The sequence below is a fragment of the Coregonus lavaretus genome, assembly GCF_964263955.1.
Source record: "Coregonus lavaretus genome assembly, chromosome: 19".
Taxonomy (NCBI): domain Eukaryota; kingdom Metazoa; phylum Chordata; class Actinopteri; order Salmoniformes; family Salmonidae; genus Coregonus; species Coregonus lavaretus.
The window spans coordinates 29697347-29720096 of NC_140006.1; the positions used below are offsets into that span (position 1 = coordinate 29697347).

Below are 22750 nucleotides of genomic sequence, written 5' to 3' on the forward strand. Positions count from 1 at the left end.
TGGGACTCTGTTATGTTGATGTAAATGTATGTACATTTTTAGGGGGGGGGCACACGGCATGGATGACGGGGCAGCAGGAGGCAGCTACAGGGCGTATCGGGAGAATAGGAGAGGAGGCCACCAGGTTAAGGGGGCTATTGGTCCAGAGGGAGCAGGAGTTAGTGGGTCAGAGGGAGGAGCTACTGGAGGCGATAAGGGAGAAGGAGAGAGTAGAGGCACGGCGAGAGGAACTGTGTAGGCAGCTGAGGGAGCGGAGGGTTATGAAGAAACCCAGTCCCGCTCCTCACACCAAGCAAGTGGTGTGTGTTACCAGTCCGGTCTGGCCCGTTCCTGCTCCCCGCACTAAGTTAGTGGTGCGTGTTCCCAGTCCGGCCCGACCCGTTCCTGCTCCCTGCACTAAGTTAGTAGTGCGTGTTCCCAGTCCGGCCCGACCCGTTCCTGCTCCCAGCACTAAGCTAGTGGTGCGTGTTCCCAGTACGGCCCGACCCGTTCCTGCTCCCCGCACTAAGTTAGTGGTGCTTGTTCTCAGTCCGGCCCGACCCGTTCCTGCTCCCCGCACTAAGTTAGTGGTGCGTGTTCCCAGTCCGGCCCGACCCGTTCCTGCTCCCCGCACTAAGTTAGTGGTGCGTGTTCCCAGTCCGGCCCGACCCGTTCCTGCTCCCTGCACCAAGCTTATTGTGCGCGTCGCCAGCCCGGTCCGGCCTGTTCCTGCCCCTCGCACCAAGCCTATGGTGCGCGTCGCCAGCCCGGCCCGGCCTGTTCCTGCTCCCCGCACCAAGCCTAAGGTGCGCGTCACCAGCCCGGCCAGGCCTATTCCTGCTCCCCGCACCAAGCCAATGGTGCGCGTCGCCAGCCCGGTCCGGCCTGTTCCTGCCCCTCGCACCAAGCCTATGGTGCGCGCCGCCAGCCCGGCCCGGCCTGTTCCTGTTCCCCGCACCAAGCCAATGGTGCGCGTCGCCAGCCCGGCCCTGCCTGTTCCTGCTCCCCGCACCAAGCCAATGGTGCGCGTCGCCAGCCCGGCCCAGCCTGTTCCTGCTCCCCGCACCAAGCCAATGGTGCGCGTCGCCAGCCCGGCCCGGCCTGTTCCTGCTCCCAGCACCAAGCCAATGGTGCGCGTCGTCAGCCCGGCCCGGCCTGTTCCTGTTCCCCGCACCAAGCCAATGGTGCGCGTCGCCAGCCCGGCCCGGCCTGTTCCTGCCCCCCGCACCAAGCCAATGGTGCGCGTCGTCAGTCCGCCACAGCCCGTGCCTGGGTCACCGGTGCCTGGTCAGGTACCGGTCAGCTGCTCCACACCGGAGCCTAAGCAATCCGCTCCACCGATGTCCAGTCCAGCTCCAGCCAGCGGGGCCAGACCGGACCAGGGGCGCTACGGGGGGATTGTTGGAGGGTGGTGGTCAAGCCCGGAGCCGGAACCGCCTCCGAGGAGGAATGCCCACCCGGCCCTCCCCTGTTCTGTTCATGTTTGGCGCGGTCGCAGTCCGCGCCTTTGGGGGGGGGGGTACTGTCACGCCCTGGCTCTGGGACTCTGTTATGTTGAGCCAGGGTGTGTAGTTTCTATGGGTTTGTTTTCTAGGTTTATTATCTAGCTCATGTGTTTCTGTGTTGGCCGGGGTGGTTCTCAATCAGAGGCAACGAGTATCAGCTGTTGCTTGTTGTCTCTGATTGGGAACCATACTTAGGCAGCCTGTTTTCCACAGTGTATTGTGGGATCTTGTTCCGTGTTGGTTTGTGTATGTAACCAAGGACTTCACGTTATCGTTTTGTTGTTTTGTTCGTGTGGTGAATAATAAATATAAGTATGTACGCATATCACGCTGCGCCTTGGTCCACTTCCTCCTACGATCGTGACAGAGGTAATATAAGGCAAGTACTGGAAACAATAGAATCAAATCAAATCAAATCAAATTTTATTGGTCACATGCGCCGAATACAACAGGTGCAGACATTACAGTGAAATGCTTACTTACAGCCCTTAACCAACAGTGCATTTATTTTAAACAAAAAAAGTAAGAATAAAACAACAACAAAAAAAGTGTTGAGAAAAAAAGAGCAGAAGTAAAATAAAGTGACAGTAGGGAGGCTATATATACAGTGAAATAAAGTGACAGTAGGGAGGCTATATATACAGGGGGGTACCGTTGCAGAGTCAATGTGCGGGGGCACCGGCTAGTTGAGGTAGTTGAGGTAATATGTACATGTGGGTAGAGTTAAAGTGACTATGCATAAATACTTACTTAACAGAGTAGCAGCAGCGTAAAAAGGATGGGGTGGGGGGGCAGTGCAAATAGTCCGGGTAGCCATGATTAGCTGTTCAGGAGTCTTATGGCTTGGGGGTAGAAGCTGTTGAGAAGTCTTTTGGACCTAGACTTGGCACTCCGGTACCGCTTGCCGTGCGGTAGCAGAGAGAACAGTCTATGACTAGGGTGGCTGGAGTCTTTGACAATTTTGAAGGCCTTCCTCTGACACCGCCTGGTATAGAGGTCCTGGATGGCAGGGAGCTTTGCCCCAGTGATGTACTAGGCCGTACGCACTACCCTCTGTAGTGCCTTGCGGTCAGAGGCCAAGCAGTTGCCATACCAGGCGGTGATGCAACCAGTCAGGATGCTCTCGATGGTGCAGCTGTAGAATTTTTTGAGGATCTGAGGACCCATGCCAAATCTTTTTAGTCTCCTGAGGGGGAATAGGCTTTGTCGTGCCCTCTTCACGACTGTCTTGGTGTGTTTGGACCATGATAGTTCGTTGGTGATGTGGACACCAAGGAACTTGAAGCTCTCAACCTGTTCCACTACAGCCCCGTCGATGAGAATGCGGGCGTGCTCAGTCCTCTTTTTTTTCCTGTAGTCCACAATCATCTCCTTTGTCTTGGTCACGTTGAGGGAGAGGTTGTTGTCCTGGCACCACACGGCCAGATCTCTGACCTCCTCCCTATAGACTGTCTCATCGTTGTCGGTGATCAGGCCTACCACTGTTGTGTCGTCGGCAAACTTAATGATGGTGTTGGAGTCGTGCCTGGCCATGCAGTCATGGGTGAACAGAGAGTACAGGAGGGGACTGAGCACGCACCCCTGAGGGGCCCCCGTGTTGAGGATCAGTGTGGCAGATGTGTTGTTACCTACCCTTACCACCTGGGGGCGGCCCGTCAGGAAGTCCAGGATCCAGTTGCAGAGGGAGGTGTTTAGTCCCAGGATCCTTAGCTTAGTGATGAGCTTAGAGGGCACTATGGTGTTGAATGCTGAGCTGTAGTCAATGAATAGCATTCTCACGTAGGTGTTCCTCTTGTCCAGGTGGGAAAGGGCAGTGTGGAGTGCGATAGAGATTGCATCATCTGTGGATCTGTTGGGGCGGTATGCAAATTGGAGTGGGTCTAGGGTTTCTGGGATTATGCTGTTGATGTGAGCCATGACCAGTCTTTCAAAGCACTTCATGGCTACAGACGTCAGTGCTACGGGTCGGTAGTCATTTAGGCAGGTTATCTTAGAGTTCTTGGGCACGGGGACTATGGTGGTCTGCTTGAAACATGTTGGTATTACAGACTCAGTCAGGGACATGTTGAAAATGTCAGTGAAGACACTTGCCAGTTGGTCAGCACATGCTCGGAGTACACGTCCTGGTAATCCGTCTGGCCCTGCGGCCTTGTGAATGTTGACCTGCTTAAAAGTCTTACTCACATCGGCTACGGAGAGCGTGATCACATAGTCGTCTGGAACAGCTGGTGCTCTCATGCATGCTTCAGTGTTGCTTGCCTCGAAGCGAGCATAGAAGTGGTTTAGCTCGTCTGGTAGGCTTGTGTCACTGGGCAGCTCGCGGCTGTGCTTCCCTTTGTAGTCTGTAATAGTTTTCAAGCCCTGCCACATCCGACGAGCGTCAGAGCCAGTGTAGTATGATTCAATCTTAGACCTGTATTGACTCTTTGCCTGTTTGATGGTTCGTCGGAGGTCATAGCGGGATTTCTTATAAGCGTCCGGGTTAGAGTCCCGTTCCTTGAAAGCGGCAGCTCTACCCTTTAGCTCAGTGCGGATGTTTCCTGTAATCCATGGCTTCTGGTTGGGGTGGGTACGTACGGTCACTGTGGGGACGACATCATCGATGCACTTATTGATGAAGCCAGTGACTGATGTGGTGTACTCCTCAATGCTGTCTGAAGAATCCCGGAACATGTTCCAGTCTGTGCTAGCAAAACAGTCCTGTAGCTTAGAACACTATGAAAAATCTGGGAAACCAGGCCTACTATTCATAGCAGACTTCGAAAAGGCTGGGGTTTATATATAAATGCCTGGAGCATTTCAATTTTGGACAATCTCTTATAAATTGGGTTAAAATCATGTATAGTAACCCTAGGTGTAAAATAGTAAATAATGGCTATTTCTCAGAAAGTTTTAAACTGTCAAGAGGAGTGAAACAAGGTTGTCCATATCTATTTATTATTGCCATCGAGATGTTAGCTATTAAAAACAGATCCAACAATAATATCAAGGGATTAGAAATCCAGGGTTTAAAAACAAAGGTGTCATTGTATGCTGATGATTAATGTTTTCTTTTAAATCCACAACTTGAATCCCTTCACAGCCTCATAGAGGACGTAGATACATGTTCTAACCTCTCTGGATTACAACCAAATTATGATAAATGTACTATATTACGTATTGGATCACTAAAAAATAAAAAATGTACATTACCATGTAGTTTACCAATAAAATGGTCTGATGGTGATGTGGATATACTCGGAATACATATCCCAAATGAAATAAAGGATCTCACTCCAATACATTTTAATAGAAAGTTAGTAAAAATAGATAAGATCTTGCTACCATGGAAAGGTAAATACCTGTCAATTTGTGGAAAAATCACCCTGATTAACTCTTTAGTATTATCCCAGTTTACCTATTTGCTTATGGTCTTGCCTACGCCTAGCGAACAGATTTTTAAATTATAAGAGAAAAAAATATTCAATTTTATTTGGAACGGCAAGCCAGACAAAATTAAATGGGCCTATTTATATAATGAATATAAATTCGGAGGACGGAAATTATGAAATATTAAAGCGTTAGACCTATCACTAAAAGCTTCAGTCATACAAAAGTTATACTTAAATAAGAACTGGTTCTCTAGCAAATTAGTAAGATTGTCTCACCCAATGTTCAAGAATGGCCTTTTTCCCTTTATTCAGATTACAACCTCTCACTTTAAGTTATTTGAAAAGGAAATAATCTCCCAAATATCACTATTTCTAAAACAAGCCATAGAAAGTTGGTTGCAATTTCAATTTAATCCTCCAGAAACGACAGAACAAATAATGCAACAAATATTGTGGTTAAACTCAAATATACTAATTGATCAAATTTGACAAAATGTTTAAAAAAGGTATAATCTTCGTAAATTATATTATCGGTAGGAATGGTGGAGTTATGTCGCACATGCAGCTAACAATAACATATGGAAATGTCTGCTCTACCCAAAATTACAACCAAATAATTGCAGCATTACCGCAAAAATGGAAAAGGAAAGTGGAAGGGGGAAAAAGTAAGGAACTTGTCTGTCGGCCATGCATTAAAGAATATAATTGGTTAAAGAAAATTGTGATAAATAAAAAAGTATACCAGTTTCATTTAAGGACCAAAGGATTGACACCGTCCCATATAGATTGCAAAATAGTTGGGAAGAGATTTTTGACGTACCGATTCCATGGCATAGTGTTTATGAATTGAGACGCAAAACGACGCCGGATTCAAAACTTAGAATTTTTTAATTTAAATAATTATATAAAATTCTTGCTACCAATAGAATGTTATTTATATGGGGGATACAATCTTCCCAGCTCTGCAGATATTGCTGCAAAGAGACAGTTTCATTAGATCATTTGTTTTGGTACTGTCCATTTGTAGCTTGTTTTTGGACACAGGTCCAGGAATGGCTAAAGGATTGCAATATTTACCTGGAGCTAACCCTGCAGATAGCACTACTGGGTGATCTGAAAAGTCATAGTCAATAGATCAATAATATAATAATACTTTTAGCAAAAATGTTTATATTCAATTTACGATCTGTAGAAACAATGAGAATAGAAAGGTTCAGAACCTTTGTAAAACATCACAGTACAGTTGAAAAATATATGGCAAATAGAAATCCAATATGGATGGTGTTACGAGATAGATGGGAGGTGTTGAATGAAGCTGAAGGATGGGACTAATAACAACAACTAATAACAACAAGATAACTAATGTAAAGCATACTGTGTCCATAATAAGTATATTGGTTATAGGTTGATAGCTTTTGTGAAAGAGCACAGTTAGAAAAATATGGCATATAGAAGCAAACCAGATGGACATCATGAAAATGATCGGAGGAAGTTCAGGAGTAAAAACAAACAAAATATAATTATTGTAGAATTTGACTGTGTCCATAAAATATATATAGTATGTATGGGCTGGAAGTAGAGGCCTAAGCGCTGTTGTTCACTAGTTTACTCCAATTGGGGAAGGGGTTGGAAAGTAATGACGGGAAATATAATTTTAAAAAGGATATGTGTGTGTGTGTATGGATGTATGTATATATGTATGTAAGTATGTATGTATGTATATATATGTGTATGTGTGTGTGTGTATATGTGTATGTGTATGTGTATGTATATATATATATATAAATATATATATATATATATATATATATATATATATATATATATATATATATAGTGGGGAGAACAAGTATTTGATACACTGCCGATTTTGCAGGTTTTCCTACTTACAAACCATGTAGAGGTCTGTAATTTTTATCATAGGTACACTTCAACTGTGAGAGACGGAATCTAAAACAAAAACCCAGAAAATCACATTGTATGATTTTTAAGTAATTAATTTGCATTTTATTTCATGACATAAGTATTTGATCACCTACCAACCAGTAAGAATTCCGTCTCTCACAGACCTGTTAGTTTTTCTTTAAGAAGCCCTCCTGTTCTCCACTCATTACCTGTATTAACTGCACCTGTTTGAACTCGTTACCTGTATAAAAGACACCTGTCCACACACTCAATCAAACAGACTCCAACCTCTCCACAATGGCCAAGACCAGAGAGCTGTGTAAGGACATCAGGGATAAAATTGTAGACCTGCACAAGGCTGGGATGGGCTACAGGACAATAGGCAAGCAGCTTGGTGAGAAGGCAACAACTGTTGGCGCAATTATTAGAAAATGGAAGAAGTTCAAGATGACGGTCAATCACCCTCGGTCTGGGGCTCCATGCAAGATCTCACCTCGTGGGGCATCAATGATCATGAGGAAGGTGAGGGATCAGCCCAGTACTACACGGCAGGACCTGGTCAATGACCTGAAGAGAGCTGGGACCACAGTCTCAAAGAAAACCATTAGTAACACACTACGCCGTCATGGATTAAAATCCAGCAGCGCACAAAAGGTCCCCCTGCTCAAGCCAGCGCATGTCCAGGGCCGAAGTTTGCCAATGACCATCTGGATGATCCAGAGGAGGAATGGGAGAAGGTCATGTGGTCTGATGAGACAAAAATAGAGCTTTTTGGTATAAACTCCACTCGCCGTGTTTGGAGGAAGAAGAAGGATGAGTACAACCCCAAGAACACCATCCCAACCGTGAAGCATGGAGGTGGAAACATCATTCTTTGGGGATGCTTTTCTGCAAAGGGGACAGGACGACTGCACCGTATTGAGGGGAGGATGGATGGGGCCATGTATCTCGAGATCTTGGCCAACAACCCGAAACACACAGCCAGGGCAACTAAGGTGTGGCTCCGTAAGAAGCATCTCAAGGTCCTGGAGTGGCCTAGCCAGTCTCCAGACCTGAACCCAATAGAAAATCTTTGGAGGGAGCTGAAAGTCCGTATTGCCCAGCGACAGCCCCGAAACCTGAAGGATCTGGAGAAGGTCTGTATGGAGGAGTGGGCCAAAATCCCTGCCGCAGTGTGTGCAAACCTGGTCAAGACCTACAGGAAACATATGATCTCTGTAATTGCAAACAAAGGTTTCTGTACCAAATATTAAGTTCTGCTTTTCTGATGTATCAAATACTTATGTCATGCAATAAAATGCTAATTAATTACTTAAAAATCATACAGTGTGATTTTCTGGATTTTTACAGACCTCTACATAAATTACAGACCTCTACATACTTTGTAAGTAGGAAAACCTGCAAAATCGGCAGTGTATCAAATACTTGTTCTCCCCACTGTATATATATATATATATGTTTTTTCTCTCTCAAATATATATGGGGGATTGGAAGTGATGCAGACAATTACATTGATGGAAGTTTCAATCTATCTGAAATATTAAAGCTGATCTACCTCCTAAAATAATAATAATAATAATAATAATAAGGCACGAGGGGATGTGGTATATGGTCAATATACCATGGCTAAGGGCTGTTCTTAAGCGCGACGCAACGCGGAGTGCCTGAATACAGCCCTTAGCCGTGGTATATTGGCCATATACCACAAAACCCTGAGGTGCCTTATTGCTATTATAAACTGGTTACCTATGTAACTAGAGCAGTAAAAATAAATGTTTTGTCATACCCGTGATATACAGTCTTATATACCACGGCTGTCAGCCAATCAGCATTCAGGGCTCGAACGACCCAGTTTATAAATATATATATATAACATGCATTGTTACGGGTTATCACTCTTAAAAATGTAGTATAATCAGTACAAACTAAATAAAATAATATGGATGGATTCGAAAATATGTCGATATCGGTACATTGGTCTAAAATTATATATCCTTTTTAGCTACTTAGGTATGCAAATGTACTATCATGGCTACCAGATGAGAGCATCAAGCAATGCAGATCACTCAGTGGTGGGTGGGTCCCATGATGCTTTTGAGCGGAGTACAGAAGGTAGAGGCCAGGGTTCTGGAACCCAGCCAACCACTAGATCCACCACAGCCTGAGGAGGGAGGAGCAGCGGAACACACGGAACACATAGAACACATGGAACACACGGAATCCACCATACTGCTGTCTGCTGCTACAGCTTGGCCTGTCTGCCACACATCTCTCAGAGCAGGTCTGGCTCAGTAAAACAGGGTAGACTATCAAACACAGAAAATAACTGTGCTCAATGACGGCTTTAATGGGGCCCTGATGGCTGTCTGTGTGAGAGGAGAGCACAGTCAGTGTTTTCACAGGAGCAGACGCTATGTGGCACGGCAGCGTGATTAACTGTAACCCCTGCCAAGTCATTCACACACAGCTTAGGTTTTCACAACCACGCAGGCAATACGGGTCCATAGCAATGGAACATAAAGAAGAGGTCTGCTTGGTTGGGCATCTGGGGTTAACAGAGATAGAGCTGTGAGAGGGAGGGAGTTAGGGTTTGGGTATTAGACGTATAAGCTATGGGGCTGATTTAACAGAAATAGTTGCATAATTCTAGTAACTTTCCCCAAATTTCCAGGTTTTCCAGAAAATCCCAGATTCCTAGAATCATGAGGGAGAAGCAGGACATCCAGAAGTCTCCCAACCAAGATTTCTGGAAAACCTCAGTGTTAAGTTTAAGCCCCATAACTCTGTGCTCCATCAGCAGTGTTTGTGTTTTTGTGATGAGGAGAAACAAGAACTGTGGAGGCGTTTCTGTTTTTGTTGTTTCATCCGACCAGCACTCGGAGGGTCAGAGCAGAGGCAGCGGTGGCTGTTATGTTGAATGTTCCGAGACTATTAGGATGCATCCCAAATGGCACCCTATTCCCTACATCGTGCACTACTTTTGAGCCCATAGGGATCTGGTCAAAAGTAGTGAACTGTGTAGGGAATAGGATGCCATTTGGGATGCAGCCTAGGTTTGTGCTGCTCTGCTCATCATGTTGCTTTGCTGTGCTCTGTTCTGGGATTGAAATGCAGATGCTCTTTGCAGTTTTGTTCCCCTAATGGTTTTTCAGACAGCAAGGGTAAAATAACTATTAGCCAGTGGCGGCTGGTGAAAAATATTCTCGGTGGGGCTGTGCCATACTTTTTTTTTCCTGTAACCATCGCGATATATTTTAACACAAACTGCAGGAAAGCAGTGCTCAGTGAAACATTCAGTAATTATTTAATGCCAATATTAAAAAGTTGAGGCATTCTTACACAAAAACATATTACACAAACCCAAGCCTTTCATTTGCATTTAAAGTGAACTTTTCACCATTGGTAGTAAACAGGCAACGCAACAGGCATGCTGTCAGAACAGAGTGGAAAGTGGACAATAACATGAAATTATTATAAAGTTTATAGGAAATCTTACACTGTATAAAAGGATGTATAATATAGAAATGGATATCAAGTGGTTGAACTCAAACCTTTGACTGGAAGAATAGCATACAGTATTTTATGATCATACTAAATGTGACTAATTGTTAATGTGCTCCAGAACTGCAACAATTAATTGATACAAAACAACATATATACAGTAATATTAGCAAAGACACTATTAAGACTTTCTAGAGTACCATATATAACTGGATTTTTTATGCTAAGGTCAACTATATACAAAGAAACATGCGGCCAGAGCTGCTCTGTGTGTGTGTGTCTGTCATCTTATTTGTACAGGAATTTTATATATATATAGACAGACAGACAGACAGACAGACAGACAGACAGTGTGTATATACACACAAACTATGTCTAGTAACTGCTTTTAACCTGTGATGTACATAATTAACTGATGTTATTACGTTTTAATGCAACATAATTTTGGTCTGCTGTGTACTTAAAAATAATGTTAATCTTCAATAACAACTAGGCCTCTGTCACGATCGTCTGAAGAAGCGGACCAATACGCAGCGCGTGGAGTGAACATGATGACTTTATTTAATAAAGCAACCACGAAAAACAACAAATGACGATAGTGAAGTCCTCTGTAACACTGACAGAAACATGGAACAAAAACCCACAAAACCAAGGAGAAACCACACAGTTTAAATATGGCTCCCAATCAGAGATAACGAGCCGACAGCTGACACTCGTTACCTCCGATTGGGAGTCATATGACTAATCGAGAACAATACCCAAACATAGAAATGAACAACTAGAATACCCAACATAGAAATACACCCAAACAATGAAAATGAACAACCCTGGCTCAAATAATCAAAGTCCATGGAGCCAGAGTATCACAGTACCCCCCCCTAAAGGTGCGCACTCCGGGCGCACCAGCATACAGTCTAGGGGAGGGTCTGGGTGGGCGTCTGTCCATGGTGGCGGCTCTGGCCCAGGTCGTGGTCCCCACCCCACCTTAGTCACTATCCGCTTCCGTAGCCCCCTCCACCTGACCACCCCCCAATTAAACCCCACTGGATTAAGGGGCGGCACCGGACTAAGGGGCAGCACCGGGCTAAGGGGCAGCACCGGACTAAGGGACAGTACCTGACTAAGGGGCAGCACCGGACTGAATGGCGGATCCTGGCTGGCTGGCTCTGGCGGATCCTGGCTGGACGGCTCTGGCGGATCCTGGCTGGACGGCTCTGGCGGATCCTGGCTGGACAGCTCTGGCGGATCCTGGCTGGACGGCTCTGGCGGATCCTGGCTGGCGGAAGGCTCTGGCTGATCTTGTCTGGCGGAAGGCTCTGGCTGATCCTGTCTGGCGGAAAGCTCTGGCTGATCCTGTCTGGCGGAAGGCTCTGGCTGATCCTGTCTGGCGGAAGGCTCTGGCTGATCCTGTCTGGCGGAAGGCTCTGGCTGATCCTGTCTGGCGGAAGGCTCTGGCTGATCCTGTCTGGCGGAAGGCTCTGGCTGCTCCTGTCTGGCGGAAGGCTCCGGCTGCTCCTGTCTGGCGGAGAGCTCTAGCGGCTCCGGTCTGGCGGACGGCTCTGAAGGCTCATGGCAGACGGGCGGCTTTGCAGGCTCAGTACAGACGGGCAGTTCCTGCGGCGCTTGGCAGACGGACAGTTCAGACGGCGTTGGGCAGACGGGCAGTTCAGACGGCGTTGGGCAGACGGACAGTTCAGGCCCCGTTGGGCAGACGGACAGTTCAGGCCCCGTTGGGCAGACGGCAGACTCTGGCCGTCTGAGGCGCATCGTAGGCCTGGTGCGTGGTGCCGGAACAGGAGGTACCGGGCTGAGGACACGCATCTCAGGGCTAGTGCGGGGAGAAGCAACAGGGCATGCTGGACCCTGGGGACGCACCGTAGGCCTGATGCGTGGTGCCGGAACTGGAGGTACCGGGCTGAGGACACGCATCTCAGGGCTAGTGCGGGAAGCAGCAACAGGGCATGCTTGGCCCTGGGGACGCACCGTAGGCCTGATGCGTGGTGCCGGAACTGGAGGTACCGGGCTGAGGACACGCATCTCAGGGCTAGTGCGGGGAGAAGCAACAGGGCATGCTGGACCCTGGGAACGCACATAAGGGCTAGTGCGGAGAGCCGGAACAGGGCATGCTGGACCCTGGGGACTCACATTAAGCCTAGTGCGGAGAGCAGCAACAGGACGCACAGGACTCGGGAGACACACAGGAGGCTTGGGGCGTGGTGTAGGCACTGGTGGGAAAGGGCTGGCGACGCGCACCGTATCCCTGGTGCGAGTGGCCGGAACAGGCCGGGCCGGGCTGGCGAAGCGCACCGTATCCCTGGTGCGAGTGGCCGGAACAGGCCGGGCTGGGCTGGCGAAGCGCACCGTATCCCTGGTGCGAGTGGCCGGAACAGGCCGGGCTGGGCTGGCGAAGCGCACCGTATCCCTGGTGCGAGTGGCCGGAACAGGCCGGGCTGGGCTGGCGAAGCGCACCGTATCCCTGGTGCGAGTGGCCGGAACAGGCCGGGCCGGGCTGGCGAAGCGCACCGTATCCTTGGTGCGAGGGGTCGTAACAGGCCGGACCGTACTGGAGGCACACACCACTGGCTCTACCCCGGGAACTGGAACGGGCCGGACCGGACTGGATACACACCTCAGTCTCTCACGCCGTGCCTCTACATCTCCTTTCCCTACTTTGGCCAGTGACCCCCGTAACCTGGTTGCCTCTTGAATTCGCCCCTTCACTGCCTCCGTCAGCCCTGTGGCAGCCTCCTGCTGCCCAGCCGCCCAAGCCATGTGCCCCCCCCAAAAACTTTTTGGGGTTGCCTCTCGTCCTTCCGACGATGGCCCTGCTGACGCCGTTGCTCCTCTCGCCGTCGCCTCTCCACCGTCTCGCTCCATGGACGGCGATCCATCCCATCCAGGATCTCCTCCCAAGTCCAGGACCCCTTTCCGTCCAAAATCTCCTCCCATGTCCAGGAAGCCTTTGGAGCTGGGTCCTGTTGCCGCTTGACACGCTGCTTGGTCCTTTGATGGTGGGTTTTTCTGTCACGATCGTCTGAAGAAGCGGACCAATACGCAGCGCGTGGAGTGAACATGATGACTTTATTTAATAAAGCAACCACGAAAAAATATGTCTCCTGAGTGGCGCAGTGGTCTAAGGCACTGCATCGCAGTGCTAGCTGTGCCACTAGCGATCCTGGTTCGAATCCAGGCTCTGTCGTAGCCGGCCGTGACCGGGAGACCCATGGGGCGGCGCGCAATTGGCCCAGCGTCGTCCAGGGTAGGGGAGGGAATGGCCGGCAGGGATGTAGCTCAGTTGATAGAGCATGGCGTTTGCAACGCCAGGGTTGTGGGTTCGATTCCCACAGGGGGTATGAAAAAAATAATAATAATGTAAGTCGCTCTGGATAAGAGCGTCTGCTAAATGACGTAAATGTAAAATGTAATGTAAATGAAAAACAACAAATGACGATAGTGAAGTCCTCTGTAACACTGACAGAAACATGGAACAAAAACCCACAAAACCAAGGAGAAACCACACAGTTTAAATATGGCTCCCAATCAGAGATAACGAGCCGACAGCTGACACTCGTTACCTCCGATTGGGAGTCATATGACTAATCGAGAACAATACCCAAACATAGAAATGAACAACTAGAATACCCAACATAGAAATACACCCAAACAATGAAAATGAACAACCCTGGCTCAAATAATCAAAGTCCATGGAGCCAGAGTATCACAGCCTCTTCTAGAAATTGACCTGGTGGACACCTGAATAATTATTACAAACTGTGTAGTACTTTCCTGCATTATTATCAACGTCTGATTGTGTCTTCTCTTTCCTTTTAAAATACTAAAACAAATATAATTGTGACGGCTCTATGATAATCACTCACTTTGATGACCAGACACATTTAGGCTTTTAAACTGTTGTAAGTGAACTATTCATCTTTCTAACAACATCTTTATCAGCCAATAGTAAATATAGTTATTTACCTGATTGTTAGCATGCTGTCTGTGAACCTCTGGACAAGTGCTTTAATGAAGACAGGGTCGATGTTCCTCTTCTGCAGCTGGCTGAAAAGCATGTCCACATTTGGCATGATCTTGTGGAACAGTGCCAGGAAAAAACAGAAAGCCTCGTCTTCGAGCATCCTCACAAAGCCCCCCGCCTCTCTGACAGTCGGGGCATCAAAGTTCCCAGAGTCTCTGATGGTCTGGAAACACGTTAGTGGGTGGAAACGTCAGTCGTCTCGTCAGCTTGAATGGCGATAAAATCAGCACTCTTTACTTCCTCCAGGATGTAATCCTTAAGCACTGACAGCATACATTCCAACAGCTCGTTCTGTATCGTCTTTGACGTGCCCTTAAAAACGGTAGCTGTCTTCAGGTGCTCCTCCAGCACACTGTCGAGGGAGGCAACAAAATCCACTAAGCCCCGGAAAATGCCGGGGTTGTCCGAGGAGTCAGTCTCCTCGTGCCCACGCAAGGCCAACTCAAAAGCCCCACAGAACTTCACACAATCGATAATTTTGGATAGAATGTGCCTGTTTTTATCCACCTCCTCATTGTGTTTCCTCACCGCAATCCTGTGGCCGTCATCCAGCTGCGTAGCAATGTTCACCCTTCCTAATACAGCTAGCTTTACAGAGTTGTCCATGTGTGCCCTGGTGTTCTCATGTTTCTTTACCTTCTCTGACAGGTGCTTCATATCCCTCACTCCGGTACCTGTCCATGCTGAATCTGACCCCGTCCGGCCCGTCGTTTTAAAAAGCAAGCACGGAAAGCAAAATAAAGCATTAGCATCAGTGCACCCAGCTAGCCAAGCCTTCCTGGTGTACCAGCTACGGGAGAAGCCGCGCATATACTGCTTCCCTTTCTCGCTAGCCTGCTGTCTGATTGAGAGGTCAGGTTGATCTGGGCCCAGCTCTTTCACCCGAACTTTCTCTGACAAAGTTCTCCTCTCAAACGGATCTTGGAGGAGAGATTTCACCGAGTTAGGGTTGGGTCTTGGAGGAGTAACGTTTGCGCTCACCATTGTCGTCTAGTAAAAATGGCGCCACTGGAGCCCGGTCCTTATTTTATCAGGGGCGAGCTTGGGGCGATAAAATAATCGCCCTCCTTGGATTCAAATTAAAATCGCTGATTAGCTACATTTTATGTCATACATTCATATCTTAAATTAGCAATTGGCTTAACTGCTACGTAGACCCGCCTCCTCGGGGCACTTTCTGTATCGCCCAGAGCTGACGAGGCGTTTGACAGGCAGAGGAAAGGTTGCGAATATGATTTTCTATCATATCTTACACATATTACTGTGTGCATTCCATATTTCAAACACACAAATATTGACATACTGATGTTTTTATTATTATTATTATTATTTTTATTTATTTTTTATTTTATTTTTTTAAAATAATTTTATTTAAGGGGGCGGCGCCCTAGCGCCCTCTATCGGCCAGCCGCCACTGCTATTAGCATATTTCATTTCAGCTGGATATGTTGATAAACTCTTCAAAATTAATCAGCACTGTGCACTATGGAATCTGAATATCATTATGTAGCTTGCCCATCTAGAGCTGATTTCTAGAAATGTAAGTAGATTTCAGGGGCTTGCTAGAGGATAAGGTATTTTATCTATATAAAACAACAATCATAATTTGTCAATAGCTCAGTAAATATTAAACATGATGACTTGGTGGCTGTGTAAAATTGGATTTAACTTAAAAAGTCATGTCTTTCTCCAATTCTGCAATATTGCTCTTCATGTGCTGTATAAACATGTCCTTACATGTCTACTCTCTTTATACATCAACGACATACTGCTGTTGGGAGGATGGAATCCACAGCATATATATGGTCTATGATACAGAGGCATTGGTCGCCCTCTGGTGGTTATTTATGGTCATTACAGCCCCATTTGCCAAGCACAGTCTGAGGTATGAAGTTCATGGCATTCTAGAACATACTGTAGAAAATCAGTTGTCAGTATGGCTTTATACTTTGTCTGTGGAATAAAAGTCAGTGGATGAATTTTAAGGTTATGCTTAAAGGCTTACGAAATGTACCTGATATGATCCACACAAAACCCCAACTACAGTAGGTATGGGTCTATGTGAGGGAAGGGGAAATAAATACAGTGGGGGAAAAAAGTATTTAGTCAGCCACCAATTGTGCAAGTTCTCCCAATTAAAAAGATGAGAGAGGCCTGCATTTTCATCATAGGTACACATCAACTATGACAGACAAAATGAGAAAAAATAATCCAGAAAATCACATTGTAGGATTTTTTATGAATTTATTTGCAAATTATGGTGGAAAATAAGTATTTGGTCAATAACAAAAGTTACTCAATACTTTGTTATATACCCTTTGTTGGCAATGACACAGGTCAAACGTTTTCTGTAAGTCTTCACAAGGTTTTCACACACTGTTGCTGGCTGGTATTTTGGCCCATTCCTCCATGCAGATATCCTCTAGAGCAGTGATGTTTTGGGGCTGTCGTTGGGCAACACAGACTTTCAACTCCCTCCAAAGATTTTCTATGGGGTTGAGATCTGGAGACTGGCTAGGCCACTCCAGGACCTTGAAATGCTTCTTACGAAGCCACTCCTTCATTGCCCGGGCGGTGTGTTTGGGATCATTGTCATGCTGAAAGACCCAGCCACGTTTCATCTTCAATGCCCTTGCTGATGGAAGGAGGTTTTCACTCAAAATCTCACGATACATGGCCCCATTCATTCTTTCCTTTACACGGATCAGTCGTCCTGGTCCCTTTGCAGAAAAACAGCCCCAAAGCATGATGTTTCCACCCCCATGCTTCACAGTAGGTATGGTGTTCTTTGGATGCAACTCAGCATTCTTTGTCCTCCAAACACGACGAGTTTAGTTTTTACAAAAAAGTTCTATTTTGGTTTCATCTGACCATATGACATTCTCCCAATCCTATTCTGGATCATCCAAATGCACTCTAGCAAACTTCAGATGGGCCTGGACATGTACTGGCTTAAGCAGGGGGACACGTCTCGCACTGCAGGATTTGAGTCCCTGGCGGCGTAGTGTGTTACTGATGGTAGGCTTTGTTACTTTGGTCCCAGCTCTCTGCAGGTCATTCACTAGGTCCCCCGTGTGGTTCTGGGATTTTTGCTCACCGTTCTTGTGATCATTTTGACCCCACGGGGTGAGATCTTGCGTGGAGCCCCAGATCGAGGGAGATTATCAGTGGTCTTGTATGTCTTCCATTTCCTAATAATTGCTCCCACAGTTGATTTCTTCAAACCAAGCTGCCTATTGCAGATTCAGTCTTCCCAGCCTGGTGCAGGTCTACAATTTTGTTTCTGGTGTCATTTGACAGCTCTTTGGTCTTGGCCATAGTGGAGTTTGGAGTGTGACTGTTTGAGGTTGTGGACAGGTGTCTTTTATACTGATAACAAGTTCAAACAGGTGCCATTAATACAGGTAACGAGTGGAGGACAGAGGAGCCTCTTAAAGAAGAAGTTACAGGTTTGTGAGAGCCAGAAATCTTGCTTGTTTGTAGGTGACCAAATACTTACTTTCCACCATAATTTGCAAATAAATTCATTAAAAATCCTACAATGTGATTTTCTGGATTTTTTCTTCTCAATTTGTCTGTCATAGTTGACGTGTACCTATGATGAAAATTACAGGCCTCTCTCATCTTTTTAAGTGGGAGAACTTGCACAATTGTTGGCTGACTAAATACTTTTTTTCCCCACTGTAATCTGATTCAACAGTTTCCTGGTGAAGACAGGACATCAGGAAGAAACATCTGCTTTCTGATGATGGGAATACAGGAATATACCAATCTAATTATGCATAGCTGACATTTCCCCACCAATGCCAGTGAGGGCTGGGGTGCTGAGGATGCCTCAGGAGGTCTGATCGACAGACAGTGACGGTGACAGCTGTAGCGTGGGTGTACTGTACGGACCTCTGTGCTGAAGAAAGTCATACTAATAATGAATCAGAAGTATGTGGAATATATAGAGTGGTCTTGCTGTAGCAAGCACATTAATAACTAGAAAATGAACATTTGTGTGCTTGTTCAGCGTTCTTAAAATTTATTTTTATGGTAGTGGAAGAAGTTTAGAAGTTTTAATTGTCAGTGTTGTAAAATTGAGCATAGTGTAGTAGAAGAAGTATTGACTGAAGCAAGCACACAATTATGCATTGCTGACATTTCCCCACCAATACCAATGGGGTGGCTGGGTCTCTGAGGATGCCTCAGAGAGGGCTGTGGCAGACAGTGATGGCAGCAGCAGTAAGTGGTAGCGCTGGTGTAAGAGTGGAAATTTGAGTTAATGATCATTGATTAGTATGCCTGACAAATGTCTATAAATTCCAATAATGTGTTGCTTTTAAGAATGAATTCACGTTTATGACCTCCTATATCCTGCCTTCTAGTTGACGTTCCACTCTTTGAACCCTCCAAATGGTGCGTTACATTTAGCCTGATGACTCTCACTAAATTAATCCACTGCTCTGTCGTTCGCTACATACTTTAGCCTGAGACTGCCATCGTTGAAGTCGTTTGTGGTGATGAGGGGCACAAGGGGCGTTGTACAAAACAAAGTCATCAGTGATTGGATCGTCTCTAACCAATCAGACAGCGGAGGATCCTCAGTGAATTTCATAAAAATAAAAATAGTTAAAACATTAAAAAAGTTAGCCTTTTTAGATAGACCTATACAAAATATATTCACGTCACCAAATAACTGATTAAAAAACACTGTTTTTCAATTAAGGTCTACAGCAGCCTCAACAGCACTCTGTAGAGTAGCACCATGGTGTAGCCGGAGGACAGCTATTTTCCGTCCTCCTCTGGGTACATTGACTTCAATACAAAACCTAGGAGACTCATGGTCCTCACCCCCTTCCATAGACTTGCACAGTAATTATGACAACTTCCGGAGGACATCCTCCAACCTAGCAGAGCTCTTGCATGAACTGACATGTTGTCCACCCAATCAAAGGATCAGATAATGAATCTAGTACTGAAAGCATAAGCTACAGCTAGCTAGCGCTGCGGTGCATAACATGTGGTGAGTAGCTAACTCAAAGAGAGAAAAATACAATAGTTTAAGGGTTTTGAACAAATTAATTTATTCAAAAATGTATGAGAAGCAGCAGAGAGAGAGAGCTAGGTATATTTTGTTTAATTTTTTTCACTTTCACTTACTTAACTAATGCAGATAGCTAATTCAGCCTATTCAAACACCTGGCTCAAACAGAGAGGAATGCCATATTAGCTTGCTGGCTAAGGCTATCCAATACTGGTTCTAGTAGCTATGTTGACTCTGACGTTAGCTAATATGGTGACAACGATGTAGGCTGTGTGTAGCAGTTAGCAGTTATGGTATGAAGGTTTGGCTTGGAGAGTTTTTTTCACCTGGTCACAGACAGCTGTTGTGTTGTGCACTGAAGTCCACAAGATAAGGGAAAAGGTGAGAGGAGGAGAGCGCGTAGATGCGAGAAGGAATTATACAACGAACAAAGTGATGATGCTGTTTGTATGTGGCTGCTATGAAAGTGAACTGTGTGTGAACTGTGTATGGCTGTGTGTGGCAGAGTGGTGCCAGGAAAAATAACCTCTCCCTCAACGTCAACAAAATGAAGGAGCTGATCGTGGACTTCAGGAGACAGCAGAGGGAGCACGCCCCCATCCACATTGTGGGAACATAGTGGAGAAGGTAAAAAACTTAAAGTTCCTCGGTGTACACATCACAAAAAATATGAAATGGTCCACCCACACAGACAGTGTTGTGAACAAGAAACAACAGCGCCTCTTCAACCTCAGGAGGCTGAAGAAATTCGGCTTGGCCCCTAAGACCCTCACAAACTTTTACAGATGCACCATTGAGAGCATCCTGTCGTGATTTATCACCGCATGGTACGGCAACTGCACCGCCCGCAACCGAAGGGCTCTCCAGAGGGTGGTGCGGACTGCCCAACGCATCACCGGGGGCACACTGCCTGCCCTCCAGAACACCTGCAGCACCCGATGTCACAGGAAGGCCAAAAAGATCATCAAGGACATCAACCACCCGAGCCACGGCCTGTTCACCCTGCTATCATCCAGAAGGCGAGGTCAGTACATGTGCATCAAAGCTGGGACGAGAGACTGAAAAACAGCTTCAATCTTAAGGCCATCAGACTGTTAAATAGCCATCACTAACCCAGTACCCTGCCCTGAACTTAGTCACTAGCTGGCTACCACCCGGTTAGTCAACCCTGCACCTTAGATGCTGCTGCCCTATGTAAATAGACATGGAATCACTGGTCACTTTGATAATGTTTACATACTGTTTTATTCATTTCATATCTATATACTGTATTCTACTGTATTCTAGTCAATGCCACTCCGACATTGCTGGTCCTAATATTTATATATTTCTTAATTCCATTATTTTACTTTTAGATTTGTGTGTATTGTTGGTTATTGTTAGATATTACTGCACTGTTGGAGCTAGGAACACAAGCATTTCGCTACAACCGCAATAACATCTGCTAAATATGTGAACGTGACCAATACAATTTGATTTGATTTGATCATTGGTGTATTCATTCCGCCGATTCTGTTGAAAAAGTTTCCTAAACGGAAGCAAAAGGAACGAAACGTGGATAGACCTACACAAATTTGTCCAATAGAAACTCTTGTTTTGCAACAGTTTGTAATGATTACATACACCCTAGATGAGTTAGATTTGAGTATCATGTAGTAGCCTAAACCTATCGATGTTACATTGAGCTGGGTGATCCAACAGTCATCCAATATGCTGTACTAGAAATAAAACTATGCTCATAAAAATACATCTTCCTCCCTAATCTTAAACGGCACCGACCGCCACTGCAATCACAGTATCAAAGCCAATGACACATTTTCAAACCGCCCCTTTACCCATGTGTGTTCTGGCTCTGGACCAACCCATCGGTTTCGGGACCAATCAGACGGTCCCGAATGTATTCGCATTTGGTGAAGGGTCGGGGAGGTACTCAAATCCAGACTCATTGTGGAGAAGAAACTAACGTCCGTGGGCGTGGTGTAGAGTTTGACCGGAGCAAGGAGTCTGGGTAGCCAGGCAACGTTACATTGACATACCCTGACAGTGACGGCAGCAGTAGCAGCAGCAGAAACGGTAGTGATAGCGTTGGTGTACTGTACTGTACTTACCTCTGTCGGTGAGTTTCTGCAGCAAAGACCTGAAGCGCTGAACCACAGACGGAGACACATCATACGTGTATACCTCTGCCACCGGAACGGGCGTGGATTGACACCTCCCGAACATTCCATCTGGGGAAAGAAGGACAGAGAGTCAGGAACATACAGTATGGTAATATACAGTATATGCCATCTATCCAAAGCGACTTATAGTCATGCGTGCATACATTTTAACCATTTTAACCTACTACCCTGGCGTTACAAGCCATACTCTACCTATTGAGCTACAAAGGACCACTACTAAAGTCTGCCTTTTATGTTCCCCACCCAGAGACTTCAAACAGTAATAATGTTAGGTACCAATAAACATACTTTGATACAAATCATTATTATAAGTAGCCTTTTTTTTAAGTATGTATTTTTATAAAAGCTTCTCACCAAGAAGCACAACATTCTCTTCTTCAGTATCAACGCTGATAGAGCAGCTTTTGTCAGAGATTGAGATATTCTTCAATGGGAGATAATGCTTCTCACGTTACAGGGGATGCTATCAGCATGGTGATAAGCACTGGCTCATCAACAGAGAGACGTTATCAGTGAAGGCTCATCTAGCCTTCTCTCCATATCAGCGGGCCTGGGCCCAGTTGCATAAGACATCTTGAATGTTTTCCTTAAGGGTTTACCTTAAGGAATAATTTTCCCTTACCTAAGGGAATTGTTTAAGGGTGTTGCATAGAGCCCCTCAAATATTTCCTTAGGTAAGGGCATACTTAAGGGGTTTTACGGTAGTTTGAAGGCATGTATGGCAGAAAGAGTATCTGGTTACCATAGAGATGACCTGATTCACTGACTAAAAGTCTCCATCAAAGAGATCTCTTTCATTTTGTGAGATAGCAAAATAGAACTTCTACAATCAAGACAGGATAACCAAATTGCTTCAGAAGATAATAAACCATGTTTCTTGTAGTTACTTTTTTTCTCAACTTGTTTATATTACTTTCTAGTACATCAAGCTAGCTTAAAGAGTATCTATAGCTAACTAGCAAGCTAGCTTTGTAGCCATGGATTGTGCACCTTCCATTGTTTAGCTAAGTAGCTAGCTAGCTGGTTGATGTTTTTCTTTTGTAACCAGAGCAAATGAAAGCAACATTCACCTCCGCAAATGCTGTTTACATTGATATCCATACTGAATGAAGCAGTTAAGGGTCCTCATGGGCACCCTTAACTTTTTCACTTAATTTAAGGGGGAAATTCACCTTTAAATGTTTTGTGCATGGTAAAAGCACAGTAGAGTAACACTGCAAATTCATCATTGTTTTTAGTTCACA

The 22750-nt window shown here is 45.8% G+C and overlaps 1 protein-coding gene across 1 annotated transcript in view; it reads right to left on the reverse strand.

Annotated features, from left to right (window-relative positions):
* LOC311146689 (receptor-type tyrosine-protein phosphatase N2-like) overlaps positions 1–22750 on the reverse strand; it is a 194284-nt gene that overhangs the window by 145023 nt on the left and 26511 nt on the right. The window contains exon 3 of the mRNA XM_084183223.1: positions 21435–21554. Coding sequence (XP_084039349.1) covers positions 21435–21554 — 120 coding nt within the window. The remainder of the gene's footprint in view (positions 1–21434; positions 21555–22750) is intronic.